At 35.4% G+C, this 18,193-nt stretch overlaps 1 protein-coding gene across 4 annotated transcripts in view; it reads right to left on the minus strand.

Annotated features, from left to right (window-relative positions):
* Positions 1 to 18,193, minus strand: part of LOC138707714 (ninjurin-A-like) — a 35,749-nt gene continuing 17,556 nt past the window's right edge. For 3 of the 4 annotated variants that reach the window (XM_069837562.1, XM_069837561.1, XM_069837563.1), the window contains exons 2-4: positions 16,417 to 16,585; positions 10,177 to 10,350; positions 1 to 380 (exon numbers count right to left, since the gene is read on the minus strand). In XM_069837562.1, coding sequence (XP_069693663.1) covers positions 201 to 380; positions 10,177 to 10,350; positions 16,417 to 16,585 — 523 coding nt within the window. In that variant the 3' untranslated portion in view covers positions 1 to 200. Of the gene's footprint in view, positions 381 to 7,455; positions 7,571 to 10,176; positions 10,351 to 16,416; positions 16,586 to 18,193 lie in introns of those variants that run through there. The other variant, XM_069837564.1, reaches the window with a different exon arrangement.

Below are 18,193 nucleotides of genomic sequence, written 5' to 3' on the forward strand. Positions count from 1 at the left end.
TTGTGGACAGTAAGTATTTATTTATTTATCGAATACAATTTGCTTTCTGAAAATTATATTTTATATAAATATCAATAATGGTAACAACAATAATAAATTTATAAAATGCTGTATGTATGCTGAAGTATAAAAATACAATTAAACACAGAAGTATTTAGTATATATGAGAATTTGCAGTATTTGAAACTGAAGTAGACAAGTTACGATGCCGTCAGGTTCTTTTTTGGAGATATAGTGAATGTTGCAATAAACACGTTAATGATCGTGACGAGGAATACACCCATGACGACATAATTGTTGAGTCTGTTGGCATATTGGTGTTTCGAGTCTCCAGCCATATCAAATCTTCCTTTGAAAATAAGGCAGACTCCAACTGCTACCTAAAATACACATGGTAATCATTTAGTAGAACTTAATGAAAATTATTAATGATATAGCAACATCTGCAGTGCAAACATGTTCCTATAATGCTGTGTTATTGTTTAGTTGTTTTGATCTTCACTATATTTCATTTATGGCACTGATAAATATGTACTTATCTTCAAATATAGAACACCATGTAATTGTACGAAAATGGTCGTATGTATTTCAAAATTTATTTGTTACTAAATCTGCATGACTTTCGAAGCAGGGGAAACAACCGAGGTTAAGTTAGTAATAATTATTCTTAAAATTTATTTATAAGAATATAATTTTGAATCAATAATTAAGAATCATAGGCGTCTGAATAAATAAAAGTAATACTTTGCTAACAGTCTTACCTTGTCATTTATAATGCAGTGTATTATTTTTTAAATGTTTTAAGTTAAATAATCTTATTTTCATTTATTATGTCATAAATAAACAAGATCCATTGAAACATAAACACATAAATCAGTTTTCGTATAGTGATATGATACATGATATATTTGCGTCTCAGCACTTTTTCATGTAATAGTATACCTCACATTAGCCTGGCTAGGGCAATGCATTCACCTTAATCTTATCCACAGTTTGGATTCTTCTTCCTTTCAGGTGCAAGTTTTGTTTTGGAAAACTAAGTGTTAGGGGGCAAAATTTGGCTATATAGAATGAAGTGAAGTTTTGCCAAATATAATAATAATAATAATAATAATAATAATAATAATAATAATAATCTCGGTTCACAAAGTGCAGTCGTAGAGAACGGTTGTGTAGTAAGCAGCATATACAAGTAGGTTAGCGTGTGAAGAAGGTATGGGCGACGACCTAAATTCTTACAGGGTGCGAATCGGGTGCTTCAATGCAGGGCAGTGTTGCAGATGTTCAAAAGGTGAAAATGCAATAGTTTCTGATAGCATCAACATATTTGTGGCCGCAGCTGTTTTATCAGTTCTACTGATTATTGGAAATGTGGAGTTAAACCCTGGTCCTGGAGATACAGAAGGAAGAGTCTACAGTGATGAAGTGTTTCAAAGAGAATGGATAAACTATATGAAAGAAACGAGAGAAGACAAGTTTTCTACTAAACAAAGTAGCAAGTGATATAGATACATTAGTAAACAGATACACTGAAGTGGAAAAGAAGTTAAAGGAGGTTATCCAAGAGCAGATGGTGTTAAAATCGATAGTTAAAAAATGGGAAAATGACAGTAGAAATAATAACATTGTAATTTATGGTGTTGAAGAGTGCAATCATGAAAAAGGAATTGATACTGGTTTCGTAGTGTTAGAATTATTAACTAAGTATTTCAGTCTAAACTTGGACATAAGTGCGATTAATAACGCGTATAGAGTCGGTAACGGAAAAAAAAGACCAATTATTGTGAAATTGAACAGTTACTTTATCAAAGAGCACATCATTGCCAATACGCGTCAACCCAAAGGCACAAATATATTCATAGAAAATGACTTTGCAAAAGAAATTAGAGAGAAAAGAAAGAAACTAATTCCAATATTAAAAGAAGCTCGAGGTAAAGGATTGAGGGCAACTTTAGTAAAAGATAAAATGAAGATAAACCGAAACATAGTTAACGTAGAGGCCTTAAATAATAATAATAATAATAATAATAATGATTTATTTTAGCTGGCAGAGTTAAGGCCGTAAGGCTTTCTCTTCCACTCAACAAGCAAAAAGTGTATATACATATGCATGAACTTACAAAGAATCCAACAATTTGATTGAGATGAGAGTTACATGTATACAAAAGTTATTTACAAATTAAACAACAAAATACTATGAACTATTAATTAAACACTGAAATAAACTGTGTAGCAGAATTAAACTAAAATACATAGAATGTTAATATATTTCAAATAATATTAGATAATAGAAAGAGATTATTACGAGACAATTAAAATACAGCACAATCAGGATGATGTCTAAAGAAAAAAGTAACAATGTAGTCAGTGATAGTTTAAATCAGTATGATTGGAGTGAAATGCTAATAAGGTTATCTTTTAAGCTGTTCTTAAAGGTGTTTATTGTCTTGCAGCCCCTAATACTTTGTGACAAGGAATTCCATTGACGCGAGGTGGATATTGTAAAAGATGATGAATAACAAGATGTTCTATGAAGAGGTATACTTAGCGTGCCACAGATAAGTGATCTGGTATTTACGTCGTGGTTAGAGTATAGATAAGAGAAACGAGACGAAAGGTAATTTGGTGTTGAAGTGTGCAGAATTCGAAAGAGTAAAGACAAAGAGTGTAAAGTTCTACGTTCTTTAAGTCGGAGCCACGAGAGACTTGCGAAGGACGGTGATGTGTGATCATACCGTCGGATGTTGCACACGTATCTGACGCACATATTCTGAGCTCGCTGTAACTTGACTGACAATTCAGAACTTAGGTCACTTAACAAAAACGTCACAATAATCGAAGTGCGGCGTTACTAGGGTTTGCACTAGGGTAAGTTTTAGTTGCTGGGGCAAGAAGTTTCTCAAGCGACTCAAACAGTGAATGGAGGAACAGATTTTTTTTTATCGTTTCTTTAACTTGAAAATTCCAACTTAGATTATTATCAAAAAAGAAGCCAAGATTTTTTACGACAGATGAATAAGGGATTAGCGTGTTGTTTAGAGTAACAACTGAAAGATTACTGTTATTAAGGGAGTTAACTAAACGCTTATGTCCAATAATTATGGCTTGAGTCTTACTTGGATTAAGTGCGAGTCCGAAATTGGCCGCCCAAGTGGAGACAGTGGCTAGGTCACAATTTAACTTGTCAATCGATTCATTGATCGTATTGGGTCTGGAATGTATGTAAAGTTGTAGGTCGTCGGCATAGAGGTGATATCGGCAATACTGTAAGTTCTTTGATACGTCATTAATGTAGATAGAGAAAAGTAGTGGACCTAATACGGAGCCCTGCGGCACTCCCGCCTTTGTGCATCTCCATTGGGAGAATTGATTATCAAGTGAAACACACTGTTGGCGGTCACGTAGGTAGGAGTCCATCCAGCTCAAGGTATTGTCTGACAGGTGCAAAGCCTTCATCTTTGCAAGAAGCAAGTCGATATCAACAGAACCAAAGGCATTGCTGAAATCGAGAAGAGTTAGTGCCGTTACTTCACCCCTATCCATAGCTTCACGGATGTCCTCAGTCACTTTAAGTAGGGCTGTAGAAGTGCTGTGTCCATGTCTAAAACCCGATTGATAGTCATCAAGGAGTTTGTGTTCGTCGAGATAGTTCATAAGTTGTCCATGTACAATATGTTCTAATGCTTTTGAAAGAGTGGGAAGAATTGATATCGGTCTGTATTGGTTTACTGTAGAAGGTGTGTTAGATTTAGGTAAAGGTTTCACTAATGCCATTTTCCAGAGTGAGGGGTAGGACCCAGTCATAATAGATGCATTGAATATATGTGTGATGGTCGGTAGGATCACATCTATTATTTTATACAGGAGAGTGATATTTATATTGTCTATACCTTGGGCTTTAGATTTCATACGTCGCAGCGTCTTCATTACGTCAGTCGGGTTAATGTATTTAAAGAAGAATTTATCCCACACAGGTTGGGGGTAAGATCTGAGAAATTCAAGAGTCTCTTGCTTATGTAATGGTTCAGGTGGAGCAGTGACAAAATGTTCATTTAGACTATTGAGTGACAAGTTGATGTTATCTACCCGAGGCTTTGCTTTTGTTAGACCCAGGTTATTAAGGTTACGCCACAATTCTTTCGCACTGACCGAAGGTAGAATAAGGGAATGTGCATGGCGTAATTTAGCATTTCTTACTGCTTGATTACATTTATTTCTTAAAACTTTGTAAGTATTAAAATCTAATTCGTCCTTGCTCCGTCTGTATTTACGATAAGCAGTGTCTCTGTCTGTCATGAGTAATTTTATGGCATCGCACATCCAAGGCGCAGGGTGTCTACCAACTCGTCTGGTTTTCAAAGGTGCGTGTTTATCGTATAACTGAATTACTAGGTCGTTAAATTTTTCGATTTTGTCGTCAATGTCTGGTAAATTCCACACTTCAGTCCAAGGCAGGCTAAGTGCGTCATTGATTAATTCCTCATGCTCAATATGCTATAAGTCCCGGTATGATGTGATGCGAGGTTTATATTTTGGACAATACAAGGAATATTCTAAAAAGATTATGTCGTGTGCTGAGATACCCGGCGCTGGTAGTTGTCCATTCGTTAATACTAATAATCAATTCACTGAGGATTTATTAAGTTGCTGCAACAACAGAAATAACGAAATAGAGACTTGTGGAAATAGAGCATCATCGACACCACACGTAAACAGAAGTGCATCACGAAACAGGAAGTCTAGAAGCGTAGAGAGGACTGATAAGAAAAGTAACTCATCAAGCGGGCAGAAGGATTCAGAATTAACAAATAGAAGAATTGATGAGCTTACGGCAGTGAATGATATTAGAGCATACCTAAATAAACTAGACAGCACTGTTTTCACAGATCCCTTTAGCAGAAAGAAGAGTGAAGAAGGAAAACCTTGTATGGAAGAAGAAGCTGGAACCAGTGAAGATGCTGTTTGGGGAGCTGGGGCACAGACTGAGAGAACGACCAGTGAGGGTAGTCCGAGGCGCGCAAGTGAAAATACATCAAGGAGAAGCGATTGTGGATCAACCGGCAATGTCAGCGCAAGTGAAGACCAATTAATAAGAATGCCACATGCCGTTGGTAGTCCGGGGTGCGCGAGAGGAAGTGCTACAATTTGGAGGAGCTGTGCGATACCGACCGATGAAGTAGAAGCAGGTGACGAACAGTTAATAAGAGGTAAAATGACAAATAGAAACTCTAACAGAAATAAAGTAGATTCAATCAAAACTATAGATACTGAACGAAACTACCTACTAAGAGATAGGCATCAGCAAAGATTAAATTTTCCTAAAATCAGAAAAACTTATTATTAATTAAATAAGGTAAAAAGACAGGTTTTGAAAATAAGATAGAAATATGTCAAGGTTTTTTTTTTTTTAAATAATAAAAAAAAAAATTGAAAATAGAGAACTAAGGTAGTTATTAAGGTATTCCGATAGTTATATTAATTAGTAAAAGTTCAGAAGAAAATTTGACTTTATAAATTGGTTAACTAATATATTTTAATTTCAATAAGAATGCAATTATAATAAATTTATTAGATCATAATAGAAATCATAATAGAAATGAATCGATAATGAGTACATGCGACATATGATGAAACTAAATTGAGGTTGATTATGTAAGCAATTTGTCAAGCTTGTTTTTAAGCAGGCATGCGGTAGTCTTCGTAGAAGTTACGCAAACGTTTCTGCTGACATGAAAATATTGTAAGAAAGAAAGATTAACCTACATATGGAATGTACCGATTCAGCTATTTCAGGTTCATGACTTACAGTATGTCGACATCTGATCATCTAATTGGAATAATAAATTATTATGTAAAATAAGACCTAAATATTACAATTAGATTTTTGAAAAGGAGCAAATAATTAAGGTTTAAAGTCTTAAGGATTATCACGATTGGTTTAAACATGCACTAAAACAAGACGTAAGTGCAAGTTTGAACCAATAAATTATTGAGATTTGCGATAGATTAATTAGTTTAGGAAATTGTATATTTATTATGTAGAACTACATTTGTATATAGATCTTTTGTTAAATTATTAAGTTTTGTACTTTTGTGAACAATATCATAAAGCTATCTATCTAATAATAATAATACTAATAATAATAATACATGGGACATGAATAGATAGGTGCATTGTCATTATTAGGCTGCCAGACACCACTAGCTCAGAGCTGCTGCCATTTTCTTTTTATTGTATCCCTCGGCCAGGGAAGGAATTTATTATAGTCATCCCTATTTATAATCTAGAATCTAGGAGTGTACTTGTGGTGGAAAACGAATTCGTGATAAAATAAAACTAGCAACATGATCTTCATTTAGCTGTGCATTCTTTAGGCATGAAGACTCAGGTGACTTCAATGCAAAGACTGAGCTTTTGTTTAGGGTAGTAACTCTGCAATTATGACTAGGGAGCGGATTTGTAGGTTTTTACCTTTTTTTTTTCTTACTTCTAAACTCATAATTTCTTACATCATTTTCCGAATATCTATATTTACTGTATTTATATAAATAGATTTAGAAATTTCAATACATCTCACAATTTTTATTCTCGTCTGCACTGGAGAAAGTGACCGATCTGTGATCTTAACCCCTTCAGTCTTTTGTTATTTTGGATAAAATGGTTAGTAAGGAATTCCGTCATTCCTTGTATAGCAGTCCATCCTTCAGAGGCTTCACCCTCTCAAGGGCAATGATTGGGACTATGTATTTTGGAATTTCCACTGATCGCAGATACGACATGCCAGTAGAAGGGTATGAAGTGACTGAACTTCCTCTTGAGGTGAATGAAATGCAAAAAAGTCGTATAATTGAAATTCGTGAAGTTTTTGGGCATCTTCCAAGATAGAAGACTGTGCACAAGCTGTGAACTTTTCTAGATCTCTGTGCATTCTGTCGTATTCTGGTGCGTCTAGTGGTAACATTGAATTTTTATATTTTGTCTTTTAATAAGCTATACCAAAACAGGTGGAACCACATTTATTACGACAGTGGACTGGAAATGATTCCAAACTTTACCACCGAGGGAAAAGTTATGTTATTTAAAACTGACTAAGTGTATATTTTTATCAGTCAGGCAATTTTGCGACCCCTTTCAGAGTTTGGGCAAAAAACCTATTTCACCTATTCCAGTAACCTAAAATGGACTTCTTGAAAACCCAAAAATCCGGTCCCTAATTATGACTCACGGTTATTACTGTTGTGAGGAAATTTGAGTCATGTTAGTGGTTTCAAACAAGTACTGTGCAAGTTCAAAGTTCAGCACGAAATTACATGTCTTGTTGCAAAAGAATCCGTGAAACGAATTTTGCCACCCTATGCTTCATGAGAAGATCCTCCACCAAATCTCTGAAGCAATTTATTTACTATTCTAACGTTCTAGACATACTGAATAAACATTTGTCATTTTCCTTCTTGTACTACTGAGGCACACTATACTTCCTAAGATGGTCCGAATTCACATGACATTTCCATTGGACAGCATGCATTTTGGTGAGGCAATTATTTGTAATCAATGATAGACAGTCATGACCTGTTTTCATACAAAAAGATGTAACAGTTTCGCTTTGTGGTAGGTCTGGTATAATATTCTTTTGCAGAAGTTTCACCCATTTTGCTCAATACTCAATTCTCTTAGGAATATAGACCATTCAGATTTGAAGCAGGATTTGATTTTTACTTTTGCCAAGTGGAAGTCAACGAGTAGTCTTGGAATTTAATATTGTTCTTCCCTTTCTTGCCAAATAGGCAGCTTCTTCATTACCTTCTGTATCAGTATGGGGCTAAGAGGGTTGAAGTTACAGGAGAATGAAGAAAGTATCACAGTGCAGAACTGCACGCATTGTATTCTTCACCTGACATAATTAGGAACTTTAAATCCAGATGTTTGAGATGGGCAGGGCATGTAGCACGTATGGGCGAATCCAGAAATGCATATAGTGTGTTATAGTCGTGATGCTGTTATTCCCGTCGTGACTCCTCCTCTTTGCTTACGTCTTGGGAAGTGAAGGGTCTATAAAGTCTAGGTATGTAGTATTGTTCGCCATTTTTGTTCTTTCATTGCCGAGCTACCAGATGAGGAATCTATTTGCCGCACCATTAAACATTATCATGTCGTAGCTCCTATGATGATAAATCAAATGTACTGTAATTGAGCAAATAATGGAGCAGCAAATAACATCCTCGTGTGCTTTCTGCGAATGCCAACAAAAGAGCCAAAATAGCGGGCTATTATATTAAGTATTTAACGAGCCTTAGGAAATGCATAACGTTATCAGGAGCAAATCACAAGTTGCACACATTTAAATATAGCTGACCTGCAACGTGATTGGCTGCCGGAAATAACAGCAACGGGACTATAGTTGGGAGGCCGGAGGCAAAAAGACCTTTGGGGAGGCCGAGTCATAGATGGGAGGATAATATGAAAATGGATTTGAGGGAGGTGGGATATGATGATAAAGATTGGATTAATCTTGCACAAGATAGGGACCAATGGCAAGATTATGTGAGGGTGACAATTAACCTATAGGTTCCTTAAAAGCCATTTATAAGTAAGTAACCAGTATGGGAGTAATTCAATTGTAATGTTATTTCTCTCTGCCCTTCTTTTAAGTATGCAATTATCTTTCTAAATTCCAACACTTCTGAAGACCCTGGATTCTCAAAATTTGTTACGGTCTATATAGTTGAGATGGAGTCACAAAATAGAACATGTTTCTAAAATACATCCAATCTAATACTCAATTCATTGAGGACGTTGTAAAGAGTTTCTATTTCACCACCAAAATTTTTTTTTAATTTACCAAATGAGGTTTAGAACTTAAAAGAGTTTATTATAGACACCAACTCATGCATATTCACTATTTTCCATCGATGAACCATCCATGAAGATGGATGTTAAACCATCTTCATCTGGCTATGAGGTATATATTGTCTTTAATGTGATAGATTTTAACATGTCTTTCAATACTCCTGCTTTGTTCACCTTTTCTGCAAGGTCCAATAATCCATGGAATCCTTCAAATCTTTTAATTCTCGCACTGATAATTTCCAATTTCCATTGATTGTAATTCACATATGTTCAATATTTATAGGAGTTATGCTTGTTGAAGGTGGTGACTTTCATTTGATTCCCGGTCATGTTTGAAATGCAGGTACCAAAGTTTTATCTAGACTTCACTCATTGCCTGCCGATTTGAAGTTGCACTCGGGCGCGGGTTTGGTCCCTGCTTGAGCTAATTACCTGGTTGGATTTTTTTCCGAGGTTTTCCCCAACCGTAAGGTGAATGCCAGGTAATTTATGGCGAATTCTTGGCCTCTTCTCACCAAATACCATCTCGCTATCACCAATCTCATCGACGCTAAATAACCTCGTAGTTGATACATCGTCGTTAAATGACGAACTAAAAAAAAACTTCACTCAGTGAATCATCCCAAAAGCCATCTTAATCATTCAAATTGTTTTCGTGGACCAATATCCAAGTTGGAAGCAAAACTTGACGTATATTCTCCGGTCTGTGTACACTGTACACACTGTTGAGTAGCCCCATGGTGACTGTTGACACATGCGCAGTGAGGTTCGCTCTTGCAGACTGCCAAGTTACAAGGCCACAATGCTTGATCTTGAGATAGGCCTACTGTATTTAAAAATGGCTGGATACTTTTGGTTCAGTATAATATTCACATACAAAAGAGAAATGTCAAAAATATATTTATTTATATACCGGTACGTGCATTATTTTATATTTAATCTTGTTTCTAGTTGTAAATAGTGATATTTTAACAGTGTGATTCACCAATAGATAAAACACTAAAAAAATATAACCTAATATGTCCATTAAGATCATTTAAATGCACACATGGCTTAAGTGGTGTAAAAATCCTAATTTTCCGTGTATGGTATTCATTAATATGATAATAGGCCTTGTGAAGTGAGGTATTTGGCTAATTGGTTCTTAAACTATAGGCCTATATGTATTTTTTTTTTACAAGTTTCAGTATTTTCTGGCAAGGATTTATAGATTTTTTTCTAAACATACATGCATATCAGGGTGTAGACAATTTTTTTGCAGAAAATAAGATGCACAATGTAGGAAGTGTTTTGATTTATCTTACAGAATACTTATGATTTATACGTACCTGCAACAATAAACTAATTACGATGAGTACTGTTATTGTATAGAAAATAGAGTCCCTCTCGCCAAAATCCAACACATATCTCAGTTGATTTGCATTTGCTGTGATAAGAGCAATGTCCATCATTCCTTGAGCCACTGTCTTCTTGGCTGCATATGTGTTTGCAGGACTCAACAACTGTAATGAGAGTTTTATGTTTTTATCTTCATTACGAACACATGTAATTTACATTGGTGTGTTTTATAATTTCATTGAAGGAGATTATCATTTTCGGGTTGAAAATAATCTGAAGCAAAGATGAAACAAAATAGGGCACTTTTAATTTAAGAAGTATAAAATTTGAAATAAATGTAATCTTCTACTAGACGTCACTTCTTGGAAATATTGTTGTCCTCTGAGAGGAGTTTTTAAATTTCCAATAAATGTTTTAATATTTTTTTGTTTGAATCTGGACTTAATTTCTTAAAGTGCTAAATGTTTATTCTTAGTCATTTCACACACCACAATCATGGTCATTACATCATTTTAGCTATTTTTAATGAACTCGATTATCCGTCCCTCAATTGATCATTCTGTGAATTATCCATTGCGATTTTTTAAGCAGCGTACTGCTATGATTTATGTCACTCTTCTCTACTTTCTGAATTGTCCCTACTACAATTACATAACTTTGCCGGATGCGCAACTTTCGTTCGGTTCTCTTTTAAGGTTAAATAAATACTTCCACCCAATTTGGACTACCATAAATACTTGCACCCTATTACTCAAATATTTCTTAGTAATTAGCTTAGAATGACCAAAAAAAAATTAGTTATAGGAAAGTGCAGAAGTAACTGATTTTCTTAAAACATCTTAAATGAACACAGATAGATTTAAGTCCATTGAAATTGGTAATACAGATTACCTCTTCTTTTTTCCTTTTTGATTAACCATTCACTGTGTCCTGTCCATTAAAATGGATAATCGAGGTTGTACTGTGTTAATCTTGGAGGCTATGCAGAAGTTGATATCATGCTAAGGTTCCATTGTTATAAATGTTTAGGAAAACTAATTGTGAAATTTTTCTTTCATACCATGGCATGATTGTGACTATAATAGTATTTAAATTCATTAATATGTCTCATCAGCGGACGTGTATACGTCACCAAACATCGTAAGATGAAGATCACATTTGTAAAGTTTCTTTCAAGCCATAAGCAGTGCTGACTAGATCAGATGCTATGGACAGTACTCTATAACAGAGTCGCCAGTATGAAAGGATAATTCCAAGCCTTTGGCGTGAGACGAACTCGATAGCTCAGTGGTAGAGCTCCTGACCGGAGAACAGGAAGTTGCAGGTTCAATTCCTGCTCGAGCTTGTGAAATTTTTCCTTCATACCATGGCATGATTGTGACTATAATAGTATTTAAATTAATTAATATGTCACATCAATGGACGTGTATACGTCACCAAACATCGTAAGATGAAGATTACATTTGTAAAGTTTCTTTCAAGCCATAAGCAGTGCTGACTAGGTCAGACACTATGGACAGTACTCTATAACAGAGTTGCCAGTATGAAAGGATAATTCCAAGCCTTTGGCGTGAGACAAACTCGATAGCTCAGTGGTAGAGCGCCTGACCGGAGAACAGGAAGTCGCAGGTTCGATTCCCGCTCGAGGTTGTGAAATTGTTCTTTCATACCATGGCATGATTGTGACTATAATGGTGTTTAAATTCATTAATATGTCACATCAACGGACGTGTATATGTCACCAAACTCGTAAGATGAAGATTACATTTGTAAAGTTTCTTTCAAGCCATAAGCAGTGCTGACTAGATCAGACACTATGGACAGTACTCTATAACAGAGTCGCCAGTATGAAAGGATAATTCCAAGCCTTTGGCGTGAGACGAACTCAGTAGCTCAGTGATAGAGCGCCTGACCGGAGAACAGGAAGTCGCAGGTTTGATTCCCGCTCGAGGTTGTGAAATTTTTCTTTCATACCATGGCATGATTGTGACTATAATAATATTTAAATTCATTAATATCAAATAATTTTATGTAGCCTACAAGATTAATTTCAAATATAACTAAATTGTTGGCAGATGAGAATGCTTGTGGTACGAAAGAAGTTCAATAAAATAAAATGTCATTATTCGGGGCTGTGCTTACACGTGAGTTTGAATCATATCTGGTTGGTTTTCTCAAACTGTAAAGCGAATATTAAGTAATCCCATCGAAAATCCTTGGTCTCATCTCGCCAGAATACTATCTCACTAACACCAATTTCACCGACACTGCATATCTTCAAAGTTGGTATAAATGAATAACTGATTTTAAAAATATACCTGTATCTTATTCTTTCACTTACAAATTTTTGAAACCCTTCTTTGTGAAGCTTTTCGTAATTTGTTTGTTTTGTATTTCGTTGTTGCAAGTAAAGAACACATTTAACTATGGTATTAGAATTTTTTACCCCTAGCTTTAGGGGGTTAAGTCCAGTCAAACCTCCTACAAATTGAATACTGAAATTCTTCTCTGCGTGTGAAGGTTCCCATAGCGTGATGTTGACTACTTAGGTCTTCATGCTGAGGTTACCTCCCTGTTCTCCAAAATCCATAAGCCTTAATCACTTCTATTCAGAGAACTTTGATTCGATAATGGTATTTTGATTCGTACATTATGAGTTCGAAATAAATGAAAAAGAAATAGTTTAATTCTCATAGTAATTTCTAAAATATCCAAAATACAAATATGAAAACTTTTCTTACCTTTCCAGGTCGACTGAATAATTTTCATTTCTATATAATTTTCACACTCCATATTACATTAGCCATCGTCATCGTCATCGTCATCATCATCATCATCATCATCTTACTGTGTTTGCCTTTCAGAAGGTCAAGTCCAAATATGCCTCCAATCACGTCTTATACTTTACTATAGGCGGGAATACTATTCCCGCTCCTTGATGTCACACTGATGTCGTGTGGTCTAGTGTAGCATAGTACAGCATTACGTTGCATTCATTAAATAAGTATTTTGGCAATAAGTATAGCAACGATACACTCCAACACTTCAAAAAATCATAATGGATAGTCTATGGAGTTTGTGTGTGTGCGCGCGTGCATGTGTGTTTTTTTCTTATTTTGGAAAATAACCTACTTCTGACCTTAATAATAGCAGCAGAAAATATTTATACAAGGAGCGCACTCAGTTGAGTGGCTTGGTGGCCGGGATTCCACAGTAATATGCACTGTTGCTCGAAGAATCTACTTAAAGATTAATTTTTTGTCCTACAGAATACGTCTGTTACGGTAACAATATTAGAGGAGAAAAAAATTCGCTCCAGCACCGGGGATCGAACCCGGATCCTTGGTTCTACGTACCAAGCGCTCTAACCATTGAGCTACACCGAAGTTCAATCCACAGCACCGGATCGAATCCCTGTCCTCCAGTGTTTTTCTCTTTGTGGCCTGACTCCAAGTTCGACATGTATGTTGATGTTTTTATATTAAGTCAACTGCCATTATACATGTCGAACTTGGAGTCAGGCCACAAAGAGAAAAACACTGGAGGAGAGGGATTCGATCCGGTGCTGTGGATTGAACTTCGGCGTAGCTCAGTGGTTAGAGTGCTTGGTACATAGAACAAAGGACCCGGGTTCGATTCCCAGTGCTGGAGCGAATTTTTTTCTCCTCTAATATTGTTACCACAACAGACGTATTCTGTAGGACCAAAAAAAAATTAATCTTTAAGTAAAAATATTTAGGGCAAGTGACACCTGCTGCCTCTCTAGTTTACTAGCATACAAAGTTTTGTAGTTCAATTTGTATTCATATTTAAAATGTTATTTCTATCTTTCTTATAAATATCTCTCAGCATTTTTTCGTCGTTATTTATAAGAGCATCTTTCAAGATCTGAAGTTTGGATTTTACCCTCTTCACTAGACGGAGGACTGTTGTTTTCATTACTTAAGTGATTGATTAATTAATTGTCGCAAACAACTCCATTTTTCTGACACCAGTTGTGGTCCAATATTACACTTAGAACTATGTAACAAAACTTCCGTGTCATTTAAATATGCAGACACTTTCAAATTCCTGTCTATTTACATTAAATTCAATATTCTTGGCGAAGAATTTTACTGCACACAGATCTAGTTTATTTTTGAGCAATTTAAAATTGAGTCCCTTATTATCAATTGGAATATCTGCTAGCTTACCAGAAATTTTCTGTAAAAATTGTTGAAAATTTATGATTCCGTCATCTGCTGCTATCTTTATGAATGTACTTCTTCCTCAATAGCTTTTATTTCCGAAGCTCTAGTGTTTCCCCCCCCCCCCCCCCCCTGGTGGTTTGGTGGAGGATTACGCAGGCAGTCCATCGAAAATAGTTGGTAAGAACTAGGTTTCAGTTTTGGTCTGTCATTCACGAACACCTGATCCTCACTGCTGACATTTTTATATGAAACTTCATGTTGTATACATTTCTTCCAGCTCAAAATGTTTCATACACACGACACTGGAAGTAGTAAGAAGCCGATCTTTTCTTTGAATATTTTTCACCCACTGTTCATGTAACACTACCTATTTTGGGAAACTGAAGCATGGCGCATACTTACTTGTAACACTTTTCACAGTATAATTATTCTTACATCGTGGTATACAGCATTTTCGAGGTAGTTAACTAAGCGAAAGAAATGCACATACGTAGATTAAAACTCACTTTGCACTCTGAGGCCTAGCAGAGCTCCACGCAGCTTGCTGGCCTCCTGACGTCATAACCACAACTTCCACCACCAACATTCCTGCCTGTAGTAGAGGGTGCCGTGCTCCCATTGTCTCCATTTTCCCTTGCTTTTCCTTTGTGAATTTCTTCCCATTCATATCACTGTTCCTTTAGGTTCCTCTTAATTTGGTTTGTTCATCTCTTCCACGGTTTTTCTCTTGGTTGCTTTCCTTCCACCTTCAGATTTATATATCCTTTTTGGTACTCTTGTATTTTTCCTTTCTTTTATATGTCCAAACTATTTGATAGCATTATTAAGTAAGTTTGTCGTTAATTTCTCTGTATTTTTAGTACTTCTGATGTCGTTACTTGTTCAGTTTCTTCTTCTTTTTTTTCTTTTTGGAATATTCTATGTTAAACTCTTATCTCTGAAGCCTGACGTCTTTAGATATCTTTTGTGTATATCCATGTTTCTGAAGCATAAGTTTGATATATGTTTTATACATTGCTGTCCTTCTCTTTATAGGTTATCTTTCTTCCAACTCAATTGTTTAATCATGTTGTATACATTTGAACTTTTCTGTATTTTTTTACTGGTAATAATTTTGTTCTGAATTTTCCATTCGAATTTATTTTTTAAATATATATCCGACTGCTTAAAATTCCAATCTTTCTTAGATATTTTCATACTGGTAACTCTTTTCTCGCGGTTCATCTTTAAACCATATTGTTCTGCAATTGATCTCCATTGTTCAATTCTACTTTCTATGCTTTTTCCTGAATGTCCTCATATCATTACATTATCTGCATATATTAGAGTTTTGAAATTCGTTTCTTTTTACTTATGATTTTATTCACATTTTCATCCACCACTCTATATTAAACGAAATTTGTGACAGGATACTGCACTATCTTGTCTCACTCCTACATTTTTTAAAGTAATTTGTCATTCCTACTAGTGTCTTAATACAGTTTTCACTGACTTCATAATGTTTTTTTTAAGTTAATTTCTTTGGAACTGGTGAATTTTGTAAAGCTTTCCATATTTTTTCATGGTTTACATGATCGTAGGCTTTCTCAACTTCTACAAAGTCTATGTTAGTCTTATATATATATAGGCCTATATATAGCCTGTGTATATGAGATAAATTCTACTGGACTTATATCATTGAAGACGATTAAAAGAACTAAATTGTAAATGACATTAAATTTATGCAAATATTTAATTAAAAAAATTAATTTCTTCATATTTATAAGAATGAAATGCAACCCTTCATGGAGATCATTTCTTGGGATATGGATAACAATATTATATCACAGTCTACTATATACAGTCACGAAGCTTGAGTTTTGAAGGTGCTAGAAACAATAGACTGTGACGGTACTATTTTGCATTGCCTGTAATGAGGCGATATTAGTGATCCTAGTGGTGAGCAACTACCTAATGTTTGCATATTTACTATGTATTGAGCTTCGCGACTGTATACACTAGACTGTGATTATATGTAAAACATAAAACATTTTGTTATACCTTAAATCTCTTTCCATTTTGTGCTACAGTGACTTCTGCTCCATCTGTCCCATCAGAACCTAATTCAACATTTGTGGGTACTATAATCTCTCTGTCTGACATCACTGCTTCAGTTTCTTTTTCTGCTACTACGGCACTCCCATTAGGTTTACCTCCTTCCATGGTTACACTGTAAAAGACAGAAAAATATATTCTAATATATCATGCAGACTTTGAGATTATGAATAACATATCTTCATTATTTGAGTTTCTGAAGATTGACTTAATGAATTTCTGATTATAGAAAGGCGTAGTTTAATACAAGGTATTCATTCTCAAGAATATCTCCAATAAACATCATTTGTTAGTTTTCTCAGTTTCTTTTAAATAATATTTACTTGATGAAAAAACAACATGGGCCACACTATGAACTTGGGTTGAAGTCATATTGCATCAGTGATATGGCTCATAACTTGGTAAAAATTACCATTGGTTATTAAGGGAGAAAAATTCGCTCCAGTGCTGGGGATCGAAACTGAGACCCCCAGTTCTACGCACTGGGTGCTCTAACCACTGAGCTATGCCGAGGCTCAATCTAAAGCACTGGATCGAATCTTTCTCCTTTGGGATTTTCCCTTAGTGGGCTTAATCAATGTTCGACATATCTATCAACACATATATTATATTAAGTCAACAATCATCACACAAGGAGCGCACTCATTTGAGTGATTTGGTGGCCGAGACTCCACAATATATCGATGGCTCAGAACGAGACTGTTACAACTCAAAAATAGAGATTTTTCAGTAGAGCCATTTAAAGTTTTCCATTGTAGATGGCAAATCAGAGAATCATGGCACAAGAATGTGCATTTATGTCCCACTAGGAAATTTTTAGAGTTTTAACACTTTCACATAGCATAGTTCTCAATTCAAGTGTTCAAATGATGGTAATAACTCAAAAAGTGAATTTTTTTATTTGTAACAGTCTCGTTCTGAGCCATCGATGTATGTACTGTTGGGCGAATGATCTATGTAAAGGTTAACTTTTGGTCCTACAGAATTATCTGTTATGGTTACTATCGCTCTGGCCCCAAGGATCGAATCTGGGACCCGCCAGTTCTATGCACTGGGTGTTCTAACCACTGAGCTACACAGAGGCTCAATCTACAGCTCCAGATCGAATCTCCTTGTGTGATGACTGTTGACAATATAATATAATATATGTTGAATATTGAGTAAGGGTCCTAAGGGAAAATACCAAAGGAGAAAGATTCGATTCAGTGTTGTAGATTGAGCCTCGACATAGATCAGTGGTTAGAGCGCCCAGTGCATAGAACTGGGGGTCCCAGGTTCGATCCCCGGCATCGGAGCGAATTTTGCTCCATTAATAACCAATGGTAATTTTTACCTAGTTATGAGTCATATCACTGGTGCAGCAAGCAACATTAGCACCATGAAGCTGCTAGGTGAACCTTTTTCTCAAACATCTTTAACCTCTGCTCCTCTCTCAAAGTGAGAGCCCAAGTTTCACAACCATACAGAACAACTGGTACTTAATATAACTGTTTTATAAATTCTAATTTTGAGTTTTTTGAGAACAGACTGGATGACAGAAGCTTCTCAACCAAATAATAGCAGTAATTTCCCATATTTATTTTGCCTTTAATTTCCTCTCGAGTGTCAATTTATATTTGTTACTGTTGCTCCAAGATATTTGAATTTTTCCACCTCTTCAAAGAATCAATTTCCAACTTTTATATTTTCATTTCGTACAATATTCTGATTACGAGATATAATC

This window comes from Periplaneta americana, chromosome 10, assembly GCF_040183065.1.
Source record: "Periplaneta americana isolate PAMFEO1 chromosome 10, P.americana_PAMFEO1_priV1, whole genome shotgun sequence".
NCBI classification, from domain to species: Eukaryota; Metazoa; Arthropoda; class Insecta; order Blattodea; family Blattidae; genus Periplaneta; species Periplaneta americana.